General features: G+C 41.5%; 1 protein-coding gene across 1 annotated transcript in view; it reads left to right on the top strand.

Moving 5' to 3' along the window:
* LOC127578909 (cadherin-4-like) overlaps positions 1 to 25,296 on the top strand; it is a 476,299-nt gene that overhangs the window by 277,684 nt on the left and 173,319 nt on the right. Inside the window, exons 3-4 of the mRNA XM_052031464.1 lie at positions 6,914 to 7,143; positions 14,130 to 14,303. Coding sequence (XP_051887424.1) covers positions 6,914 to 7,143; positions 14,130 to 14,303 — 404 coding nt within the window. The remainder of the gene's footprint in view (positions 1 to 6,913; positions 7,144 to 14,129; positions 14,304 to 25,296) is intronic.

Consider the following 25,296-nt stretch of genomic DNA (forward strand, 5'->3'; position numbering starts at 1 on the left):
CTTTTTCTGAGCATAATTTGGCTTAGTCTATCAGCTTGCTGGGTAGTGTAACGTGCCGGTTGGTAGGATGCGTTTTTGAGGCATGTGTATATGTGATACTAATGTTAAAAAGAGTATAGAGAAAACAAGATAAATCAAGACAGAGTGATTATATCTTAGCAAGCTATTGGTTTTAAAAATCTGAAGTTTTTAGGTGGAAGGGAAAGCTGATGGCAATAAATAATATTTAGATGTTTTGAGATCTCAGGAACAAATGAGTTAGAGTTGATGCAATTGGTTTGATTTCAACATGGTGCGAGTATAAGATGAGAAAGTAGGTAGAGGATTATGCATTTAGAGCCAAGATGAAATACCAGAGAAATGTTTAGAGCCACACTGACCACACTGGTATCAATCAACAGAGACAGGCCAGAAAGGTTACAGCAGAGGGAGGAAGCTTGCAAGGGAAAGAAAGACTGCCCATCAAATGACAGACTTCTCTTGCACGCCTGACAGGATACAAAGAGAACATTATCGAACTCAGTGAAGATTTGGGCTTTATAGGGGAATAATGAGAGGAAACAAATTATTTGACATGGAAGTAGATGCCTGTAGCAATGAAAGAATTGTAGAACTTCTATTTTTATTTTTGTCCAGAGCAGATAGATACTAAGACCAGGTGAGATGGATCAAGATTGAGGTTGAGGCTATAAAAGGTAAAACACAGTATTAGGTCAGACTGATCAGAACAGATTTGTTTTGGGAAAAAAAAATTCTGTGGGGAATTGAATGAAACCAAGTTTTCATTCTGTAATGGAAGACACATAGGAGACAATGGCATGAGTCAGCCAGAAGGCAATTGGAGATTGTCAGCTTTTCAGGATGTGCAATTTTAAGGAGGGAGCATCAGCAAAAGATTTGATAGAAATGGATAACGAGTGGACGAGGTCATTGATGTGAAGAAGAACTAGAGTTAGGAGAGCTAACAGAGCCCTTGGGATCTCCTGAGTTAACAGGGAAGAAAAGACCCCATCAACTACAATACAAGCAGTGATTTGAAAAGAAAGCAGACTACTGTGAAATGTAGCTGACCTTAGAGTCCATATATAGTTGTAGCATCCTTAGAAATGTATGCTACCACATCTTATTGTTAGGATTTGGAGTTGTCCAAGCGCTAGATAGATGATTCATCAAAATGAAGCAGATTGGCCTGAGAACATTGCATATGTAGAGAGACAATAGAGGAAGGGCCACACAGAATTCTATGTTGACAATCATGATTAAGGCAAGTCATCCCAAAACTTCAGAATGTGATGAAAGCAAATACTGGCTTTTATAACTTTTCAGAAAAGAATAATACAAGGGCAACAATATTTAGAAGAGGGTCCCCTTATTTAATGCACACATTTTCAAATAGAAAAAGTGAAAAAATGTCTGGTACCCAGGTTTGGGACATCACATCTGATCTGCAGAGGAGTTTCAAGTGGGAGGGGAAAGCTTCAGTTGTTGTGGTACATGTGGGTATCGACAACATAGGTAGAACCAGGAAAGAAGTTCTGCTGAGGGAACTTGAGCAGCTAGGGACAAAATTAAAAAGCAGAACCAAAAAGGAAATAACCTCTGGATTGCTACCTGAGCCACATGCAAATTAGCACAGGGTCAATAAGATCAGAAAGTTAAATATGTGTCTCAAAGATTGTTGTGGGAGAAGTGGGTTCTAATTCGTGGGACATTGGCACCAGTATTGGGGAAGGAGGGAGCTGTTCCGATGGGATGGGCTTCACCTGAACAATGCTGGGACCAGGGTCCTGGTGAATCACATAACTAGGGCTGTGGATAGGGCTTTAAACTAAATAGTAGGGGGGTGAGTTCAATAGATTGGAAAAGTATGGATAAAGTAAAAGGGAAGGAGAGTGCAAGAGAGGTTACTGAAATCTCCAGAATGAAAAAAAGACAAAGTTGAGAAAGGGATAAGAATTTAACTTCAGGCAATATGGAGACAAATTTGAGAAGAAGGGCGGTGAATACAGGACTGAAGGTGTTATATTTGAATGTACGCAGTAGATGAAATAAGGTAGGTGAGCATAGCGCAGTTAGAAATTGGCAGGTGTGACATTGCGGGCATCACAGAGTTGTGGCTGAAAGAAGATCACAGCCGGGAGCTAAACGTCGAAGGATACACATCCTAATGAAAAGACAAGCAGGTGGGCAGAGGGGGTGAGGTGGCTCTGTTGATTTAAAAAAGAATGAAGTCAAATCTTTAGTAAGAAGTGACTTAAGATCGGAAGATGTAGAATCTTTGTCGGTAGAGTTAAGTAACTGCAAAGGTAATAAGACCCTGATGGGAGTTATATACAGGCCTCTGAATAGTAGCCAGGATGTGGGGTACAAATTACAACAGGAGATAGAAAAGGCATGTAAGAAAGGCAATGTTATGGTGGTCATGGGGGACTTCAATATGCAGGTAGACTGGGAAAATCAGGTTGGTACTGGTTTCCAAGAGAAGGAATTTGTAAAATGCCTACGAGATGGCTTTTTAGAGCAGCTTAGGGTCGAGCCCACTAGGTAAAAGGCAATTCTGGATTTGGTGTTGTGCAATGAATCAGATTTGATTGGGGAGCTTAAGGTAAAGAAACCCTTAGGAGGCAGTGATCATAATATGATAGAATTCACCCTGCAGTTTGAGAGGGAGAAGCTAAAATTAGATGTATCAGTATTAGAGTAAAGGTAACTACAGAGACATGAGAGAGGAGCTGGCCAAAGTTGTTTGGAAGGGGACCCTAGCAGGGATGATGTTAGAGCAGCAATGGCAGGAGTTTCTGGGAGTAATTGGGAAAAGCAGGATCAGCTCATCCCAAAGAAGAAGCAACATTCCAAAGGGAGGATGAGGTAACCATGGCTGACAAGGGAAATCAAAGACAGCTTAAAGCAAAAGAGAGAGCATACAATATTGCAAAAGTTAGTGGAAAACCAGAGGAATGGGAAGATTTTAAAGACCAACAGAAGGCAACCATAAAAGCAACAAGGGAGAAAAAATGAAATATGAAGGTAAGCTAGCTAATAACATAAAAGAGGATACCAAAAGTTTTTTCAGATACATAAAGAGTAAAAGAGTGGCAAGAATGGACATCGGACTGCTGGAAAATGACACTGGAGAAGTAGTAATGGGGAACAAAGAAATGGCGGACAAACTGAATAAGTATTTTGCATCTTCACTGTGGAAAACACCAGCAACGTGCCAGAAATTTGAGAGAGTCAGGGGGCAGAAGCAAGTGTAGTCGCTATTACTAAGGAGAAGGTGCTTGGGAACTGAAAGGTCTGAAGGTGGATAAGTCACCTGGACTGGATGGACTACACCCCAGGGTTCTGGAAGAGGAAGCTGAAGAGATTGTGGTGGCATTGGTTGTGATCTTTCAACAACTAGATTCAGGAATGGTTCCAGAGGAGTTATGAATTGGTGGAGTTGTGATTAGTGTAGAAGACTGGCGACAGATACAGTGTGATATAGATCAGTTGCAGATATGGGCAGAGAAATGGCAGATGGAGTTTAACCCGGATAAATGTGAGGTGTTGCACCTTGGTAAGACTAATGTCAAGAGGCAGTACACTCTTAAGGGCAAGACCCTTAACAGTGTTGAAGAGCAGAGAGACCTTGGGGTGTAAGTCCATGGTTCATTGAAAGTGGCTACACAGGTAGATAAGGTGGTTAAGAAGGCTTATGGAATGCTTGTTTTCATTAATCGAGGTATTGAGTATAGGAGTCAAGAAGTTATGATGCATCTCTAGAGAACTCTGGTTAGGCTGCATTTAGAGTATTGCGTGCAATTCTGATCACTATAGAAAGGATGTCAAAGCTTTAGAGAGGGTGCATAGGAGGTTTACTTAGGATGCTGCCTGGATTAGAGGGCATGTGCTATCAGGAGAGGCTGGACAAACTCAGGCTTTTTTCTCTGGAGTGGCAGAGGCTGAGGGGTGATCTGTTGGAAGTGTATAAAATTATGAGGGGCATGGATAGGGTGGACAAACAATATCTTTTTCCCATTTTTGAGCGATCCCGTACCAGAAGGCATGCATTTAAGGTGAGAGGGGGTAGGTTCAGAAGAGACGTGAGGGGTAAGATTTTTACTCAGAGAGTGGTGGATGCCTGGAATGCATTGCCTGATAGGGTGGTGGAGGCAATTTCATTGGAGGCTTTTAAGAGGGGCTTGGATGGGCACATGGATGAGAGGAAAATGGAGGGATATGGGCATTCTGAAGGTGGAAGGGATTAGCTATGTCAGCACAACATTGTGAGCTGAAAGGTCTGTTCTGTGCTGTACTGTTCTATGTTCTATAATCACTCTTTAAGAAGGGAGGGAGGTAAAAGACAGGAAATTAAAGGCCAATTAGCCTGACTTCAGTGATTGGTAAGATGTTAGAGTTTATTATTATGGATGAGGTTTTGGGCTACTTGGAAGCACATGATAAAATATGCCACTGTCAGCATGGTTTCCCTAAGGGGAGATCTTGCCTGACAAATCTGTTGGAATTATTTTGAGGAAGTAAACATGCAGGATAGACAAAGGAGAGTCAGTGGATGTTGTTTACTTGGATTTTCAGAAGGCCTTTTGCCGCATGTGGGGCTGCTAAACAAGATAGGAGCTCATGGTATTACAGGAAAGGTACTAGCACGGATAGAAGATTGGCTGACTGGCAGAAGGCAAAGAGTGGGAATAAAGAAGGCCTTTTCTGGTTAGCTGCCGGTGACTATTGGTGTTCCACAGGAGTTGGTGTTGGGTCCGCTGCTTTTCACGTTATATGTCAATGATCTGGATGATGGAATTGATGGCTTTGTGGCCAGGTTTGTGGATGATACAAAGATAGATGGAGGGGCAGGTAGTGTTGAGAAGCAGGGAGTTTGCAGAAGGACTTGGACAGGTTGGGAGAATGGGCAAAGAAGTGGCAGATGGGATACAGTGTAGGGAAGTGTGCGGTCATGCACTTTGGTAGAAGGAATAAAGGCATAGACTGTTTTCTAAATAGGGAGCTGATTCAGAAATCAGAGGTGCAAAGGGACTTGGGAGTCCGAGTGCAGGGATTCCCTAAAGGTTAACTTGCAGGTTGAAGTGGTAGTAAGGAAGGCAAATGAAATGTTCGCATTAATTTCGAGAGGACTGGAATATAAAAGCAAGGATGTAATGCTGAGGGTTTATTAGGCATTGGTCAGACCACAGTTGGAGTATTGTGAGCAGTTTTGGGCCCCATATCTAAGGAAGCATGTGCTGGAATTGGAGAGGGTCCAGAGGAGGTTTACGAGAATGATCCCAGGGATGAAAGCGTTAACATATGAGGAGCATTTGATGGCTCTGGGTTATACTCACTGGAGTTCAGAAGGATGAGGGGGGATCTCATTGAAACCTACCGAATATTGAAAGGCCTGGATAGAGTGGACATGAAGAGGATGTTTCTAGTTGTGGGAGAGTCTAGGACCAGAGGGCACAGCCTCAGAATAGCAGGATGTCCCTTTAGAACAGAGATGAGGAGGAATTTCTTTAGCCAGAGGGTGGTGAATTTGTGGAATTCATTGCCACAGACGGCTGTGGAGGCCAAGTCATTGGGTATATTTAAAGCAGAGGTTGATAGTTTCTTGATTAGAAAGGGTGTCAAAGATTACGGGGAGAAGGCAAGAGAATAGGGTTGAGAGGGAAAAATAAATCAGCCATGATCGAATGGCGAAGCAGACTCGATGGGCCAAATGGTCTAATTCTGCTCCTATGTCTTATAGTCTTAAATGGAGGTTGAGAAGTTAAAAGGTAGCACAAGAGGGGGGAAATCTCAGGATCAAAGAGCAGAGGAATAGTCAAATGTGCTAGAAAGAAAACTTGATTTTGAAACAACGGGATCATTTTTAATGTGATATGCAAATACTTCAATACCTTTTAGGCAATCTTGCTAAAATGTTTCGCAGGAGCCAATAAAAGTGATCAAAGTGAGATCTTAAAATGTATGTATTGTCAAACTAGATGCATAATTTTGAGCTTCAGCTCATTTCCATGCCAGCACAGTGGTATCTGCATTCTCCACATATGAATGATGACTGTTTCATCAATTCACTTGTGCCACAGAAAGTAATAGTCCTCTGATGTAACAACCGTGACTCATGGTCACTTTATTGTCTCACTCAGAGTGTCATGTCTTATCTCTTTCCATTATTTCCAGTAGCTGTTTCTATTTGATCAGCAGGAAATGGATAAGATTTAGCTGCATAAGAGATGGGATAATATTTGAGATTCTCATCTAATGATACTGTAATTAACCGTATATGGGGTTAATCCAAAAAGGGTCTATTAGAGATGAAAACTCCTATAAATTAGTTGTCATATTACATTGAAAACACCTGATTAGAAGAGAGCTTGTAACAACCCCGCCAAAGTATATTTAACAAGTCTTGTTTAATTATTTTTGGGATAGTGAGGTATCCTTTGTCTTGTTCATTCATCTTTGCTAATGGAACTGTTTGAACAGTAAATGGAAACAGCTTTTCTTAACTAACTGGGAGGTTTCTTTCATGCAGCTCACATACTCAAGTAAAAATGGGACGATAAAGTGGACTGAGGGCTGAGAAACATATTCAGCATTCTTCGCAGTTGGAACATAGATGATGGCTATTTCCGTGAATTGATGGCCCTGTGTGAATGTATTTAAAAAAAAATAAGAGTTGCTTCTGGTGCAAGTTCTCAAGGGAGAGAGATAAAATACAACAGTCTTCCTGAAAGGTCAAATGCGTTTCAGTAAAGGCTGTTAGATCATTTCCTTGATAGGTATTTTAAAATTGAAAATTTACTGCTTGAAATTAAATGTCTCCAACTTGTGTTTGATTGCCTTTCTTGTTAGCTGCCTATCACAGCACATCACATTATCTGTGCTTTTCTTTTTGCTCTGATCCCTTTTCTAGTGGAATTTGATGACTGTGCTGGGAACCAAGAGATTCAGTATGGAAGCAGTGACCCTGACTTCAAGGTGGAGAAAGATGGCATCCTGAATGCAGCTCGATCAATGCAGGTCCCTGCAAAGCAAGTGAAGTTCATAGTGACTGCACAGAATGTCAGGACCCAAGAGAAATGGGAAACAGTGATCAAACTACTTGTAAAAGCATGGGGAGACTCAAATGACAATGTAAAAAAGGTAATTGTATCTGTTCTGAAGACTTCTCAAAGAACCTGATAAAATACTTGAATATTATAGTATGTAAATTGCTTTTGATATGGTCTGCTGAGTAACACCTTTTGTAATATCTGACACTGATTGACATAATAGGAAGTTTACTGCCAACTGGGTTTCTGCTGATGGTGTATTCTAATTAACTCCCCCTGATTACGTTGAAGCCAGTGGGGAATTACTACTTTGAACCAGCACCATCTGTGTGGTGAAGGTGCTTGCTAAGTGGTGATACATAGAGATCAACAGGAGCTTGGTCCATTGTGATGAAAGAATGGCAATATGTTCATATCAGGATGGAGTGTGGCTTGGAGATAAGGGGAACTTGCAAGTGTAGAATTCACATTTAAATATTGTCCTTGTCCTTCTAACTGTTAGAGGTTATGGGTTAGGAAGATGGTGCAAAATTGCTTGAGTTGCAGCATTGTTTGACAGTCAGACAGCAATCGTACTGTGCTTGTGAAGAGGGAATGAAGATTAAGGTGATACCAATTAAATTAGCCAGTTTGTCCTGGATTCTGTTGAGCTACTTCACATCCAGTGGAGTGGAGCATGTTCTTGGCGTATGCCTTGACTTTGGGGAGTCGAAATGCAAGTCACTTACCATAGATTACTGAGCCTCTGACAGCTTATTTCCACAGTGTTTGCTAGGCTTGGCCAGTTAAGTTTCTAGTTGGTGGTGAACACCAGAATGTCAGCTTCTCCAATTGTAGATGGTTGTTGTCTGACACTTTTATGACATATTTATTAGCCCAAGCCTGAGTACTGGCTCCCAAGTTTAGTAAATGATTCAAAATAACAGCAGTCAATGAATTTACTTTTCTCTCTATGCTCTAAATGCTGAATGATAGTGCTATGCAGAATCTGTATTGATATTCTAACTCTTTCTCTTTATTTTAATAAACCATTTTATTTTATAACAAAATATTGTGTTAAATTGAAATAACTTTATCAATTCAAGGACCTTCAGAGATGATGCCACATGTGCTTTGTGCTGAGGATGTTGGATCATTTTGGGAAATTGACTTCAAGTTGACTTCCACCATCCAGTGAATATCAGCTACCAATGTGCAACACTTGGGGATAGTTTTGGTGCTAAGTTTCCGGTTTCTATCCATTGGCATCACCCTATTTCTTCTGCCATCTTTTGTTCCAGTGATTTATAGATAGGACATCCCATACAGATAATGGAATCTGATCTATAGTATCAGTTTTCATTGCACCATGTAGCTCTTCATTTGAAAACATGAAGCACTTGAGAACCATATGGGTTGTGTATCTCTCAATGGTATATTCTGTTTATGAATATTTATCCATCTGGTGTGAATTGTGTCTGTAAAATCATTATTCCAATTAAAATGCCCTTTACTTCCATGGAAATTGCAAGACTCTAACTCAGAAGCAGTATAACCTCCTCAAATTAGTCAAACTGGAACCATTTGTCCATGTTAAAGACATTTGAATAATTGCAGAATTTTCACAAGGTCTGTGCTGACAAAAACCATAGAACCATAGAACAATACAGCACAATACAGGCCCTTCGGTCCACCATATTGTGCCGCCCTTCAAACCACACCTAAGACTATCTAACCCCTTCCTCCCACATATCCCCCTATCTTAAATTCCTCCATATGCTTATCTAACAATCTCTTGAACTTGACCAACGTATCAGCCTCTACCACCACCCCAGGCAGCGCATTCCATGTACCTACCACTCTCTGGGTGAAAAATCTCCCTCTGACATCTCCCTTGAACTTCCTACCCATTATCTTAAAGTCATGTCCTCTTGTTTTGAGCATTGGTGCCCTGGGAAAGAGGCGCTGGCTGTCCACTCTAACTATTCCTCTTAATATCTTGTATACTTCTATCATGTCTCCCCTCATCCTCCTTCTCTCCAATGAGTAAAGCCCTAGCTCCTTTAGTCTCTCCTCATAATCCATACTCTCTTATCCAGGCAGCATCCTAGTAAATCTCCTCTGCACCCTTTCCAACACCTCCACATCCTTCCTATAATGAGGCGACCAGAACTGGACACAGTACTCTCAGTGTGGCTAACCCGAGTTTTGTAAAGCTGCATCATTACTTCGCGGCTCTTAAACTCGATCCCGTGACTTATGAAAGCTAATATCTCATAAGCTTTCTTAACTACCCTATCCACCTGTGAGGCAACTTTCAGTGATCTGTGGATATGAACCCCCAGATCCCTCTGCTCCTCTACACTGCCCAGAATCTTGCCATTTACCTTGTATTTTGCCTTGGAGTTTGTCCTTCCAAAGTGTACCACCTCACACTTCTCCAGATTGAACTCCATCTGCCACTTGTCAGCCCAGCTCTGCATCCTATCAATATCCCTCTGTAAGCTTTGACAGCCCTCCACACTATCCACAACACCACCGATCTTTGTGTCATCTGCAAACTTGCTAACCCACCCTTCCACCCCCTCATCTAAGTCATTAATAAATATCACAAAAAGTAGAGGTCCCAGAACTGATCCCTGTGGGACACCGCTAGTCACATCTGAATGCAGTCCCTCCACCACAACCCTCTGCTTTCTACAGGCAAGCCAACTCTGAACCCACATTGCCAAGCCTCCCTGGATCCTTTGGCCTCTGACCTTCTGAAGAAGCTTACCATGCGGAACCTTATCAAACGCCTTACTAAAATCCATGTAGACCACATCCACTGCACTACCGTCAATCAATCTTCCTGGTCACCTCCTCAAAGAACCCTATCAGGCTTGTGAGGCAAGATCTTCCCTTCACAAAGCCATGCTGGCTGTCCCTAATCAGTCCATGATTCTCTAAATGCTCATAGATCCTATCTCTTAGAATCCTTTCTAACAGCTTACCCACTACAGACGTAAGGCTCACTAGTCTGTAATTCCCTGGACTATCCCTACTACATTTTTTGAATAATGGGACAACATTCGCCACTCTCTAATTCTCCGGTACCATCCTCGTAGACAACGAGAACTCAAGGATCCTAACCAACGGTTCAGCAATCTCCTCCCTTGCCTCACGAAGCAGCATGGGGAATAATCCGTCAGTCCCCGGGGACTTATCTGTCCTAATATTTTCTAACAACTCCAACACATCCTCTCTCTTGATATCTACATACTCTAGAACATTACCCTCACCTACACTGTTCTCAGCATCATCAAGACCCCTCTCCTTGGTGAACACTGAAGAGAAGTATTCATTGAGAACCTCACCCACTTCCACAGCTTCCAGGCATGTCCTCCCACCTTTGTCTTTAATCAGGCCTACCTTTACTCTCGCCATCCTTCTGCTCTTTACGTACGAGGAAAAAGCCTTGGGATTCTCCTTAACCCTACTCACCAAAGCCTTTTCATGTCCCTTTCTCGCTCTGCTCAGCCCTTTCTTAAGTTCCTTCCATGCTACTCTATATTCCTCACGAGCCCTGTCCGATCCTTGCTGCTTACACCTTATGTATGCTGCCTTCTTCTTCCTAACTAGTTGTTCCACCTCTCTCGTCACCAATGGTTCCTTCACCCTGCCGTTCCTTCTCTACCTCACCGGGACAAATTTATCCCTAACAAATGTCGACCACATCTCCATAGTACATTTCCCTTCAAAAATATCATGCCAATTTACACTCCCAAGTTCTCGCCTTATAGCCTCACAATTCGCCTTTCCCCATCTTTCCATCCTCTTTGCTCCTATCCCTGTCCATGACAATTCTAAAGGTTATAGAGCATGGTCACTTTCCCCCAAATGCTCACCCACCAATAGATCTATCACCTGTCCCGGTTCATTACCTAAAACTAGATCTAATATGGCATTCCCTCTAGTCGGCCTGTCAACATACTGTGTCAGGAATCCGTCCTGGACACACCTAACAAACTCTGCCCCATCTAAACCTTTGGCACTAAGTAGGTGCCAATCAATATTTGGAAAGTTGAAGTCTCCCATTATAATAACCCTGTTACTTTCGCATCTTTCCAAAAACTGCCTCCCAATCTGCTCCTCAGTATCCCTACTGCTACCGGGGACCCTATAGAATACTCCTAGGAGGGTAACTGCTCCTTTCTTGTTCCTAACTTCCACCCATATTGATTCTAGAGAGGATCCTTCTACATTATCTACCCCTTCTGCAGCAGTAACCGTGTCCCTGACCAGTATCGCCACCCCTCCGCCTCTTCTCCCCCCTCCCTATCCCTTTTAAAACACAAAACCAGGAATATTCAATATCCATTCCTGCCCTGATGTCAGCCACAATATCATAGTCCCATGTACTTATCCAAGCTCTCAGTTCATCTCCCTAATTCCTGATGCTTCTTGCACTTTAGCCCATCCACCTTACTACTTTTATAGCCTGTACTCTGCTTCTCCTTCCTCAAAGCCTCTCTACCTGTTAGATCTGACTTTTCTCCATCCCCTTCTTCCTCTGACCTACTCCTCTGGTTCCCTACCCCCTCACAATCTAGTTTAAACCCTCCTGAACCACCCTAGCAAACCTGGCTGCAAAGATATTGGCCCCCCTCAGGTACGGGTGTAACCCATCCTCTCTGTACAGGTCCCACCTTCCCCAGAAGAGATCCCAATGATCTAAAAATCTAAAACCCTCCCTCCTGTACCAGCTTCTCAGCCACGCATTTATTTGCCATCTCCTCCTATTCCTACCTTCATTATCGTGTGGCACTGGCAGCAATCCTGAGACTGCTACCCTTGAGGTTCTGTTCTTCAGCCTTCTGCCTAGCTCACTAGACTCACTTTTCAGCACCTCATCCCTCTTCCTACCTATGTCGTTGGTACCAACATGAACCATGACTTCTGGCTGTTCTCCCTCCCACTCTAGAATCCTGTGGACCCGATCAGTGACATGTGTCAACTTTTGATGGAATTGCCAAAAGGATTCAGTTATTTAAAAAAAAAACTGCCTTCAGAGCAACTATCTTTGAAGAGGCAACTCAGCGCAAGAAAGAACTATGATGTCCAAGCATTCTTTATCTCTCGCTAACATGTACTATAATAACCAATAGTTTGACATGCATGTTGATTGGATGTCTTCTTCTGTTAAGGAAAACGCTTGAAAACAAACTCCTATGTCCTGCATTGCACAAATTGGATTTAGATTTTGGTCTAATGAAAGGTTAAATGTTTACGTATAAATGATCTGAACCCTCCTTGCGTTTATACATTTTATGTTCCTCTTCATTGGTGTTACCTATTGCTTATTCATTGAATAGTTTTACAATCTTAAAAGTCTATAATCTTAAAAGGGCAAATATAGGAATATTTTTGAAAACTGAAAAAATGCATATGCTGGAAATCTGAAAAAAACAGAAAATGCTGAAAGCATTCAGCAGGTCAGACAGCATCTGTTGAAAGACTTGAGTTAATATTTCAGGACAAAGACCCTTCATCGGAACTGGAAAAGTGAAGAAACATTAGTTTTATGCTGCGGAGAAGGTGACGGGAATGGCTAGAACAAAGAAATTATCTCTTATCGAGTGAGACCAGAGTTGCCATGGTGATAAACCACTGATGGAATCATCTTGCTGATAGATTCATTTTTCATATTCCTCACAACATAGAAGATGGTTATTCAGCCTGTCGAGTCTGTGCTGCCTCTCAGAGCAAATCCATTAGTCCCACCCCCTGATTATTTCTCTTTCACATACCCATCAACTGCCACCAGTTTCTCCTGCCATCCACCTCCACCAAGTGTAAGTTACAGTCACTAAGTAACCAACTGAATAATAGCAGTTAGAGGGAGGAAATACAAGCAAAGAAATGTAAAAGCTGTGAGATGTAGAGCTTCAGGAAATGCCCAGCAAATCAGGCCATATCAGTGGAGGGAGAAAAACTGACTCAGTGTTACAGATGGATGACCTAGAGTAGAATCGGCCAGTTTTAATACAAATATAGAAAGTATGTTACCTCAGCGGGTCAGGCAGCATCTAGAGATGGAAATGGACTGTCGACGTTTTGGGTTGAGACCCTTCATCTGGACCAGTCCGGATAAAGAATTTCGACCCAAGAAGTTGACTGTCCATTTCCCTCCATAAATGCTGCCTGACCTGCAGAGTTTCTCCAGCATTTTGTGTGTCGCTCAAGATTCCAGCATCTGCAGTCTCTTGTGTCTCTAAAGTGTGTTACCTGATGTGAATTTGATATCGAGTCTAAAAGACTGCAATGTGCCGAAATCTGAAGTCTCTTCCTCAAGTTTGTCTTGGTCTTTGTAATAACATTGAAGTAGGCCACAGATGTAGAAATGTTCTTTTTATTTATCCACTTGCAATTGTAGTTGATTTGGGGACATATTTTCCCTTTTTCCAATTTAGTTAGGTAAAAATAGCATAGATTAATACAGTACAATTAAATAAAGCTTCTTTCAGGGTTAATAACCTTTCTGATGTATAATTTATGATTATTAACCAATAAACAGTATTGCTGAATAAAGTAACTACCAGGCTCAGGCAAGACTGTACTATTTCTGATACTAAACCAAATTCTGTTACCACATTTTCCAAAGGATCACAAGTGGGCGGAACTGGACTGGATAATAAGATCCTTACCATTATTTGAAAACAAAATTTGTTCTTCTTTGCTCAGTTTACTGTGTCACATAATCAATGTGGTATTACTACCACAATATCTGTAAATATTACATTTTTAAAATGTACAGAATCTACAAGGCTTTGGAAAAGGCTGTACTTTTTAGTGCAGATCTATGTCAAAATCAATGGTCATTATTGTGGAAATGTAATTGTTCCAACAGTCAAGTTGATTTATATGGGATAATCTCATACCCATGTGTCGGTTAAACAGGACAGGAGCTAATAAATTGAATCAAGCTGTTGAACTGGGACATTTTGATTAGTTTTCACATGCGAATTTTCATTGAGTTAGGCTGATCATCAGGGTCATTTTAACAATTGATTCCTGAAAGTCAAAGTTGAAGAGTTTTTTATTTCATTTCATGAACAGAATGGGAAGAAAAATATGCCTCCCGAGTCTTCAGAGCAGCTGGATAATACACTATTTCCATGGCGCCGACCACAGATCTCCAATGGGCTAAGACGGCAGAAGAGGGATTGGGTCATTCCTCCAATCAATGTGCCAGAAAATTCTAGAGGTCCCTTTCCCATCCAGCTGGTTCGGGTAAGTAGTGTCAAAGAATTAAAAGTGTTTCTATTCTGCACCTTCCAATCTAAACACCCTCCACTGTCATTGGAAAGAGGCAATGTTCTAAACACAAAGCTGGGAAGTTATATTTTAGAAAAAATAACTGCAAGTAAATGGAATGAAGGACTCCTCGTTCTGTATTTTGTCTGATGTGGCCTATCTGCATAAATTACAAGTATCATCTGTGCAGCTTGATAATATTTTTGGCAAATAATTCACACATCTTGCCAGTAAGTTAAATCCAGTTAATCCATTCAGTAACATTTAGTCTTTGCTTTACAGCTACTACTAATCAGCCAATATTAACTGTAAGTTTCAAGAAGGTAAATCAATATTGAATACTTGAGCTTACTTATGGTTCTTTGCTGTTCAGATACATATCTATGTTTGTTTAATCTGAGTGGGATTACATGGCAATGGTTATGATCTATTTGTGCCATTCAAATGGGAAAGGATGGACAGAGTTGACAGAAGCTTTTATACAAAATGAAGGTGATTTTCTTTGGATTCTTTAATTCAAAGTAATGAAGCAAAATTGTGGGAAATGAAACAAAAATGTTTGATGTGTTCATTTTGCTTTCAATATAAATAGCCTTCTTTAAGAGATTAACCATTTTATAGACAGCACTTTTATTTTAATACATCACAGCCTCATTTCCCAAGTTATCCTGGAATATAACTATTTAAAGGCTTGGTTTGTGCTCAGGAGAGGCACACTTGCCTTGGTTCCCTACCTGTTCAGAAGCATGTAACTCAGTTATCAGCTTGACCCAGACTGAAGACTCACCAGAACCACAAGTTCAACTGTTCAGCCAACCATGCTGTAGCACAGGGTGCAAGAGATCATAAATAAGAGATGTCATGCACACAATTTTTGGGTTGTACTTCTGTTTTGCTATTTTTTTGTTGCTGGAGCTGTTTCACTAGTCCTATTTAATGAAGGCAATTCTTTCCACTCTTGAGATATTATTGTATCAATCGAAAGAGGTAAAGTTGGGTAATTTACTTGTCATTGTGCTGAATCTTGTTGGCTGTGGCCAGCAATTCCAAAGGGTCCCACTGGCATTTGGCCATCCAAATTGAAATAAGTCCTGAGCTTGCATGCCTTCTGAAAGTGTCAGTCTTGATGAGATTCATTGTACTGAGGAATCCCATTCAGATCTTGGGCCAGTCAGTTGGGATGGCAGATCTGAAACTCCACTGATTTCAGCATACATTCCAGGTGAAATGTTTTTATTTTTAATTATTTTGGCTTTAGGCTGTGCAGGGCCAAGCCATTTCCTGCTCCACCCTGCCCACACCGTTCCACATGCCCTTCCTTTGTTAATGTGCATCCAGCATGTTGAATTTAAAATTTTCATTCTCACTTATAGATTCCTACACATTTTGCACTTGCTACCGTTGTGGTTTGCTCAAACTTACCACGCAGGACATCCCACTTGGGAACTCCTATGTATCTGCTGCTAGATCTTCACCATTGCTGGAAAATCCTCAGCCACCTCGTTCCCTAAGTTTGAAGCTATCCCTGCTGTCCTTGCACCTTGTTGCTCTGTTACCAATTGTGAAAATTGCTTGCAAGTCTGTCCTTTGGTTCTCATGCTTTCGATTGCTACTTCTACAGCTTCTGTTTTCCTGCAGAACATCTGAAGCCAACTTTGACACTTATCTATGTGTATAAGGTGTTTTTGTGGTACGTAATGTGCAAATGGAAAACGTGTTATTCATATAAGCTGCAGTGTGCACTATACTCTTTCAGTCCTCTCAATTTCCTAGAATCCTTATAGCACACAAAATTACCAGATATAGGCCATGAACTGCCCACAACAAATTATCTATTTTTCTTTGACCTTGTGCTGGATTGTGTATTTTCTCTGTAAATCTTGGCAACAATTTTATTGAAGCGCAAATGCAAGATTTATCAATATTATTCAATTGGTTACTGTCTGAACATTATAGTAAGAGGAAAAGTCGCTGACTTCCAGAAACAAAACTAGAAATGCATAGCAGATTGATTGACTCTTCAAAGAGAATGACGGGTTAACCTTTCGGGTGTGATTTTATTCCCTCTGAGCTGGCAATCACTTCCGAGAAGGACCTTTCAATGGACGGAAGTGTATGGGTGTTTGACCTCTTGAACATTTAGCACTGCTTGCTTTGTCCTCAGATTAAGTGGAAGAATAGATTTAGAAAAAAAATACAATAAAACAATGGAATAATGAAGAGAAATAGAGGTAAGGAAAAGGTAGAAAGGAAAGAAAATGAAATCACAAGAAATTTGAGCAGTGGGGAAGATGGATAATGTGAATAAATGGTTAAAGACATTTGGTGTTATTTTAGGTTAAAATTTTATTTGTGCAAATGATTTTCCACCATCTTCTCCAGCCCCATCTCCAGATTTTTCCTTCTGTTCTGAAGATCCTGCCATATGCTGGGGTCATCTTCAGAGCCATCTGCTTTATTATGCCCAAAAGACCATTACGTGTATAACTCTAACTTGTGGTGACATTTGGCTCTTTCAGCATCACCTCTAACCTTGAACCTGGAATAACTTTTTGCAATCACGGCTGCAGTCTCCTTTTGGTGTTGAGGTGCACCAATCAGAAACAAAAAAACAAGCTAATTTTTCTCCACCCCTCACTTTTTCCATTCCATTCAAGACTAAACTTCAAGATTATTCCCTCCAATGAAGAAGACAGAAAATATATTTTTGATGTATTTATCTTTGGACATCCAATGGAAAATTTCTGTGGAAGATAGAAGTTGAAAATGTGATAGGATTGTTGTGCAGTTCACCTGGTTACCTGAAGTTGCTAATATCAATCAAAAGATTAAATAGACGGAGTAATTTCTTCATTGACTTATGAAGCTACTTTATTCAGCCCCGTTCACAACAGTGTAAGTGAACCATGGTCTCATGGGAAAATCTGCTCAATGAACTGTACAGCATTTTCTCATTTAATTCCACTACTCTCAAGAATCCTGCAAGAAACCTCTGTCATCTGTTCCCTAGCTGAAGAATTCAAAAGGGAATTTGATTGACTCCTGATTGAGCAAGGTTTGTAGGGTTATAGATTATGTTATGACAAAGATTTTTGAAATGTTCTGAAACTGTGGCTGTCTGAAAAAGCACACCAGATAAACTCAATCTGTGTTGTCCAACATGCATTCCCCAAAGTCCTGGCAATCCAGTAACAACATGTACAATGACTTCTCATTGTACTGAATGACTTTGCTTTATTTAATACTATCACAGTTGGATAGATATTATAATCCATTGAATTCTTCAAAAGTTCTTATCTTTTTAAAAGGCAATTGACAGGAGTACATGGAGCAAATGTTCCCTGCACTGTCTGCTAAAATGCTGTAAAACATCATGCACATCCTAAGAGATGTTTGGAGTTATTAAATCAATTGTAAAAGTTTGTTTTAGATGTGGTGTTATTCCTGTAATGTTTGATCAATGGGATAATTATCATTGGCTGTAATATCCTTGCTGGCATTAATAAACAGTGCTGGAGATCAAAATAAATAAATATTGATGTGAGAAAACTGATGTTTCTTTTACAAATCATGTGTCTTCAGGTGATACATGAATAATTGTCACTATCAGTAATATTGTTTTATCATACTCTGCAGGTCCATTATCGGAGAAAAGGTTTTAGTTCACATTAATAATGTCTATGTTCAGGCTGTGAAATTAATTTAAAGTAAATGATTTGAAGCTTAGACTACACCGAATTCCAAAATCACTAAAGTGAATCCCCAAACTGCCAATATACTTGAGGTCTGGTAGCAAATAGACCCATAATTAATCTCCTGTAGAAATTAAATTCTGAATAGGTTATTTACATTTTTTGCATCAAATATGATCAAACTGGAAACAATTTGACTTAATCAAGTGAAGAGCTGTTAGGGTTGTTGCATAGGGAGAGTAAGTGATTTTGACACTTCCCCTTATCGTAACTGCACCACTGACAAAGCTCCAGGGAAGAGCTGAATATGAGGAGGATGTCTAAAATTAATTGATGTAATGAATCATGTTAATCCAAGATCAGGAATAGTTGTAATACTTCAGGTAAGGTAATTCTAGTTAAAATAGTTTAAGTACATTTAGATGAACCTTCCCTTTAAGTTTTTTTTCAAGGTTTATACTGTTCCCAAACTGATTTCTTCATTCTAAAGCAATAAATTAACTTTAGTATAAAAAATTTTATCATTTGTGTTCAGAAGCTGTATTTCTAATCTGGTACTTATCTCTGAATATTTGAGTATAACAGTTACCAGGCTTCATTGCAAGCTGCATTTTTAAGATGTGGTGCCAAAATAAATTGACACTTGCCTTGTGAGTTGTTACATACTCGCAATGTATTGGAAGCCAAAGGTCTGGCCTCATATCCTACACCTTAATTCAATTCTCGTTATACAAATGGTTGCAAGTAATTTTATGTTGGGATTCCAAGTCCATATGGCAAGAAAATCGCCTTATCCAATTGAGAAGACTGACTTCATTTTGCAATTGGCTTTCTGATGAGTTGAGAGAGGGGAGGTAGTCTTGAAAGATACTTTGATCTTTCTGGGCAATTTTCAAAAAATTATTTTCTTAAATGAGGATTGAGTATTACAATGCCAGTCCAGATGTTGAGATCAACAGCAAAGCAACAGAGCTCAGAGGTGATGCGGAAGCAGGTTGGCCCCAGGGGCTTGGTAATTCCAGTAGCCTACCTTTTATTTGGAGGTTGATTTCCAGGAGATCATAGAATTATTCTCCTTGTTTTCTTGTCCTGCTGCCTTTAAGAATCTATGGACATGTGTTCCAAGGTCTTTTTGTTCCACTGCATCTCCGACTATCCTCCCATTTTTTATGGTCTATTCATTTGCCCTGTTACACCTCTCCAAAGGCACTCCCTCACATTTCTCTGAATTAAATTCCATTGCCATTTTTTTGCACAACTGACCAGAGCATCTGTATCCCCCTGCAATCTAAATTTTCTCTCCTCACTGTCAATTACATGACCAACTTTGGTATAATGTGCAGGATTCTTTATCACGTCTCTTTTGGGTATAAATCGTTAATGCGTATAATAAACGCAAAGGCCCTGTTCTAAGTTGCAGAGCTTGGTGTAGACAGTAGACAGAATGTCTGTGATAGGGCATAGAATAAAGTTGTCAGGGAAACAGTTAGTTTAAAAGCCAGCCATTGGAACAAGGTGATACAGAAACAATTTGGTACATAACAAATTGAAGTAAAAAGATTCAACTACATCTGTGGCAGAGGGAAAGGAGGGAGCGGGGTGTTGGGTTACCTTGAAAGAGTTAACCTCAATATTAATTGCTTAGCGTTGTAAAGTGTCTAGTTGGAAGGTAAGCTGTTGTTCCTCAAATTTACGCTGGGCATCATTGGACCAATATTAGAGACCAAAGACAGAGAGGTCAGAGTAGGAGTGGGGTAGAAAATTAAAGTGACAGGCAATGAGCAACACAGGGTCACTATTGCCGACCGAGGGAAAGTGTCCTGCAAGATAGTCAGTCAGTCTGCATTTAGTCATCCCAACATAAAGAACACATGGTGCGCACTGAATGCAATGTGCTAAATTGGAGAGTTTTCCTCTCTATTCCCATTGTCTTCAGGTTTCCTCAGGTTCTTTGATATCATACTCTGTTAAAGTGGTGCCGTGTGGCAAAAGGCATTTAGTCTCATGTCAACTCTGGAATTCGGCTTTTCACCCATGCTTAGACTAAGGTTTTTATGAAGTGTGGAGCTGGTGGAACTGAAACTGAATACCAGTGAAAGGATTATGGGTGTCTAAGTGCCATTTGATAGCACTGCTGACAACACCTTGCAACACTTTGCTGATAATTGGCAATAGACTGATGGACTGATAATTATCTGTTTTGGAATTGTTTCCATTTTGTGAACAGGCTATATTTGAGCAAGTGTTAGCTAGATCTCGGTGTTGTAGCTACGTTAGAGAAGCTTGACAGAAAGGGTCAGTACAGTGATGCAAGTGGCAGGGCTGCTGACTCACCGCTGCAGTCACTCGGGTTCAATCCTGACATCTGGTGCTGCGTGTGTGGAGTTTCCATGTTCTGCCTGTGATTGTATTGGTCACCTCTGGATACTCCTCCCACATTCCAAAAATATGCAGATTAATAGGTTGATTAACCACAGTAAAATGCCCTTATGGTATAAGGAACGGAGTTGTAGAATCTGGGAATGTGGGGAGAATAAAATGGGATTAATACAGGATTAGCCTAAGTGAGAGCTTGATTATTGGTGAAGACCCAGAGGGCTAAAGAGCCTTTTTCCTTGCTCCTTGACTCTAGAGAAACACCTCTGACTCGAGCAAGAGGGATTGAGGACAATCATTCACAAATGTCGCAGCCCACGCATGTGATGGCATTCAAGCCATGACTCCAATCAATGGACCCACCACTCACCCAATCCCAGTGCAGGCAGAGATCAAGCAAGGTTGTGTCATATCTCCAATCCTCTCAATCTATTTCTCTGCAGTAATGTACCTCACATCCAAGAAGCTCCCCACAGGAGCGGAATTAGTCTACAGGATGAATGAGTGAACTTTAGTAGCCTCCACTCCAGAACCTTAGTACAGAGGCAACACTTATTTTTCTGCACATTTGAATGCCAAGCTCCATGTCTAATAGTGCTGCTACCTCGCAGTGCCATAGACCTATGTTCAATCCTGACCTCGGGTACTGTGTGTGTAAGGTTTGCACATCCTCCCTGTGACTGTTTCCTCCAGGCACTCTGGTTTTATTCCAATATCCCAAAGATGTGCAGGTTGGTAGGTTAATTGGCCACTGTAAATTACTCCTGGTGTGTAGGGCAGTGATAGAACCTGGGGGGAGTTCATGAGAATGTGGGGAGAAAAGTAGTTGTTGAGATCTCAGTGAGCCAAAGGACATGTTTCCACATGGTATTTCTCTATGACTCTTCAGCTTGTTCACTGTTCATAGAGTAAACTAAACATCTACAACACAAAGATCCTCAGAATCAGGTTTATTATCACTGACATATGTCGTGAAACTTGTTGTTTTGCAGCAGCAGTACAGTGCAAGACATAAAAAATTACTATAAGTTAAAAAAATAAATAAATAGTGCAAGAGAGGAATAACGAGGTAGTGTTTATAGGTTCGTGGACCATTCAGAAATCTGATGGTAGAGGAGGAGAAGAAGCTGTTCCTGAACCATTGAGTGTGTCTGTTCAGGCTCCTGTACCTCCTCCCCGATGGTAGTAACGAGAAGAGGACATGTCCCAGATGGTGAGAGTCCTTAATGATGGATGCTGCCTTCTTGAGGCACCGCCTCTTGAAGATGTCCTCGATGGCGGGGAGGGTTGTGCCCTTGATGGAGCTGGCTGAGTCTACAACCCTCTGCAGCTTCTTTCGATCTTGTGCATTGGAGCCTCCATACCAGTCGGTGATGCAAGCAGTCAGACTGCTCTCCACTGCACATCTGTAGAAATTTGCAAGAGTCTTTGCTGACATAGCAAATCTCCTCAAACTCCTAATGAAGTAGAGCCGCTGGCGTGCCTTCTTTGTAATTGCATCAATATGTTGGGTCCAAGACTGATCCTCTGAGATGTTGACGCCCAGGAACTTGAAGCTGCTCACCCCTTCCACCGCTGACCCCTCAATGAAGACTGGTGTGTGTTCTCCCGACTTCCCTTTCCTGAAGCCCACAATCAATTCCTTGGTCTTGCTGACATTGAGTGCAAGGTTGTCGTTGCAACACCACTCAACCAGCCGATCTACCTCACTCCTGTATGTCTCCCCGTCGCTATCTGAGTATCTGCCAATAACTGTGGTGTCATCGGCGAATATATAGATGATTCCATTCTGAAGATTCCAACCTCTTCCAACCTGCCCCAGATGTACACCACCAGAAAACCCCAAACAAGATAAAACTATGAAATGCCCTGAAAATGTGGACTAATTTTCATATCTCAGGGGCCCGCCCAGTGAAGGAACACACCAATGATGAAGTGCACCACAACCTCCAGTGTGCCAGTATACCCTTTGGCCTTCTGAATAAAGGAGTGTTTGAATGCCAAGATCTCTGATAAAGAACAAAGCACAGGCTTTACCAAGCAGCAGCGATCCCTGCCCTTCTGCACACTTTATTTATCCATTTATTTTTTAGGATCTGGATGTCGACAGCAAGGTCAGCATTTTTTGCCCATCCCTAATTGCTTTCTGGAAGGTGGTGATGAGCCACCACCTTAAATTGTTGCAGTCTTTCTGGTTCCCCTTCTGTGCTGTTGGATAGAGAGTCTGAGGATTTAAACCAAGTGATGAAGGATTGGTATTGGTATTGTTTTATTATTGTCACTTATACCGAGGTTCAGTGAAAAACTTGTCTTGCCTACTGATCGTACGGGTCAATTCATTATTAGTGATATGTCTCCAAATCAAGATGGTGTGTGATTTGGAGGGGAGACTGCATATGGTGACGTTACCATGCACCTGTTATCCTTGCCCTTCTTGGTGGTAGAGGTCACAGGTTTGGAGGAGCTGTTGGAGTAACTAGGGTGAGAAGCTGCAGTGCATTTTGTGGGTACAGACACTGGACCAGTGGTGTAGGGAATGAGTATTAATGAGTTACCAGTCAAGTGGGCTGCTTTGTCGTGGCCAGCTTCTTGAGCATTGTTGGAGCTGCATTCACCCAGGCAGGTGGAGAGCTTTCCATTGTGCTACAGATGTTGCTTATAGATGGTGGTAAGGCCTAGTGATGTCAGGAGGTGGGTAATTTGCACAGAATACCCAGCTTCTGACCTGTTCTTACCACCAGTATTTATGTGACTGGTCTAGTTAAGTTTCTGGTCAGTGGTGACCTCCAGGATATTGATGGCAATGCCACTGAATATCTACAGTTAGACTCTCCCTTGTCAGAGATCGTCATTTCCTACCAAGACACAAAAAAGTTCTGCAGATGCTGGAACCTGGAGCAATACACAAAAAGTGCTGGAGGAACTCAGCAGGTCAGGCAGCATCCATGGAGAGAAATAAACAGTCGACGTTTCGGGCTGAGATTCCTACCACTTGTGCAGTGTGAATGTTAGTTATTAGTCCATGCCTGAATGTTGTCTGGGACTTGATGCATACATACATGCGTGGACTGCTTAATTTCCTAAAGAGCTGAGAAAGCCATTGAATGTTATGAAATCACCAGTGAATGCCCCCACTTCTAACCTTGTGATGGAAGGTAAGTCATTGATGAAGCAACCTCTGTAGATCACGACATATAAGTCAGTGATAATAAACCTGATTCTAATTCTAATATACTGGAGCTGGGATGACTGACTTCTGACAACCACAATCTTTGTGTGAGGCTTGACTCCAGACACTGGGTGCCTTCTGTTGGATTCCCAAAGACGTCAGCTCCTTGAGGCCACCGTTGGTCAAATGGTGTCTCAATGTAAAGGGCAGTCGCTCCCACTTCAGCACTGGAACTTGCCTCTTTGGTCCATCTTTGAACCAAGGCAATGATGAGTTCTGGATTAGTGTGGCCCTGATGTAATTCAAACTGGGCATCAGTGAGCAGGTTATTAGTGACTAAGTGCTGCTTGGTAACATTGTCGATGGCAGCTACTGTCAGTTTGTTGATAATTGAGAGTTGACTGAAAGGGCAGTGATTAGCTGGTTTGGATTTTTGTGAACAGGCTGTACCTGGGCAATTTCCACATTGTCAGCTTGATGATGGTGTTGCAACTGTACTGGAACAGCTTGGTTGGAAGCACAGCTAGTTCTTTAGTGCAGCTCTTTAGCATTATGGCTGGATGTTGTCTGATTCCCGTGGCCTTTGATGTCCGATCCTCTTACCACATTTCTTGATTACATGTAGAGTAAATCAAATTGGCTGGAGACTGGGTTCTGTGATGGTGCGGATGTCAGGAGGAGGGCGAGAAGGGTCATCTTTTCAGCACTTCTGGCTGATCATGGTTGTGAATGCTTCAGCCTTATGTTTAGTATTCACATGCAGGCCCTGCCATTGTTCACAATGGGATGTTCTTAAGGCCTCCTCCCCCACTGTTAACTGTTTAGTTATCCACAACCATTAATGGCTGGGTGTGATAGAATGCAAAGCTCAGATCTGATCTGGTTATGCAATCACATGGCTCTGTATATGTCATGTTGGTTTTTATTATTTCACGTGCATCCAGTCCTGTGTTGCAACTTTACAAAGCTAGCACTTCATCATTTTTAGTTACGCCTGGTGCTGCTCCTGCCTTTTGCACTCCTCATTAAACCAGGGTTTATCCCAGCTCATGTCACACCATGAGATTGCAGATTGTGGCAATGTACATTCTGCTGCTACTGCTGCTGATGGTGCACAGTGACTTGTGGATGCCCAGTTTACAGCTGCCAGGTCAGTTCTGACTCAACCCCATTTAGCACAGTTTAGCACAAGGACTTTCAACACAGTGAATGTGTCTTTGCAGTGAAGATAGAAGTTTTTCTCCTCAAGGATTTTACAGAGGCCAGCACTACAAGTGCTGTCATGTGTCTGCCACAGGTAGGTTGGTGAGCATAAAGTTAAGTGGCTGTATCCCTCAAGTTGGTTCAGTCACTACCCTCCACAGACCCAGTTTGGTAGCTATGTCCTTCAGGACTCGGCCAGCTTGGTCAGTAGTGGTGCTCTCAAACCTCTCTTAATAATGGACGTTCAAATCCCTGATCCAGTCCACATCCTTTCTACTTAGTAGATGTGCTCATTTGAGGAGTGATAATCAAGAGACAGATCCTAATACCATGAAATCCAAGTCAATGTTGAGGAATCCAAGGACAACTGCCTCCTGTCAGTATACCACAGTGTCGCCATCTGGAATGTGCTGCCAGGAAAGAGATGAAAGCCCATACTGTTCAATGTTCTGTCTCTGGTTGGTCAGTTCTGCTGATAAGAGGAGCCAGGAATTGTGATGGAGGTATCTGGCACATGATCTGTAAGGTA

The sequence above is a fragment of the Pristis pectinata genome, chromosome 16 (genome assembly GCF_009764475.1).
Source record: "Pristis pectinata isolate sPriPec2 chromosome 16, sPriPec2.1.pri, whole genome shotgun sequence".
Lineage (NCBI taxonomy): Eukaryota > Metazoa > Chordata > Chondrichthyes > Rhinopristiformes > Pristidae > Pristis > Pristis pectinata.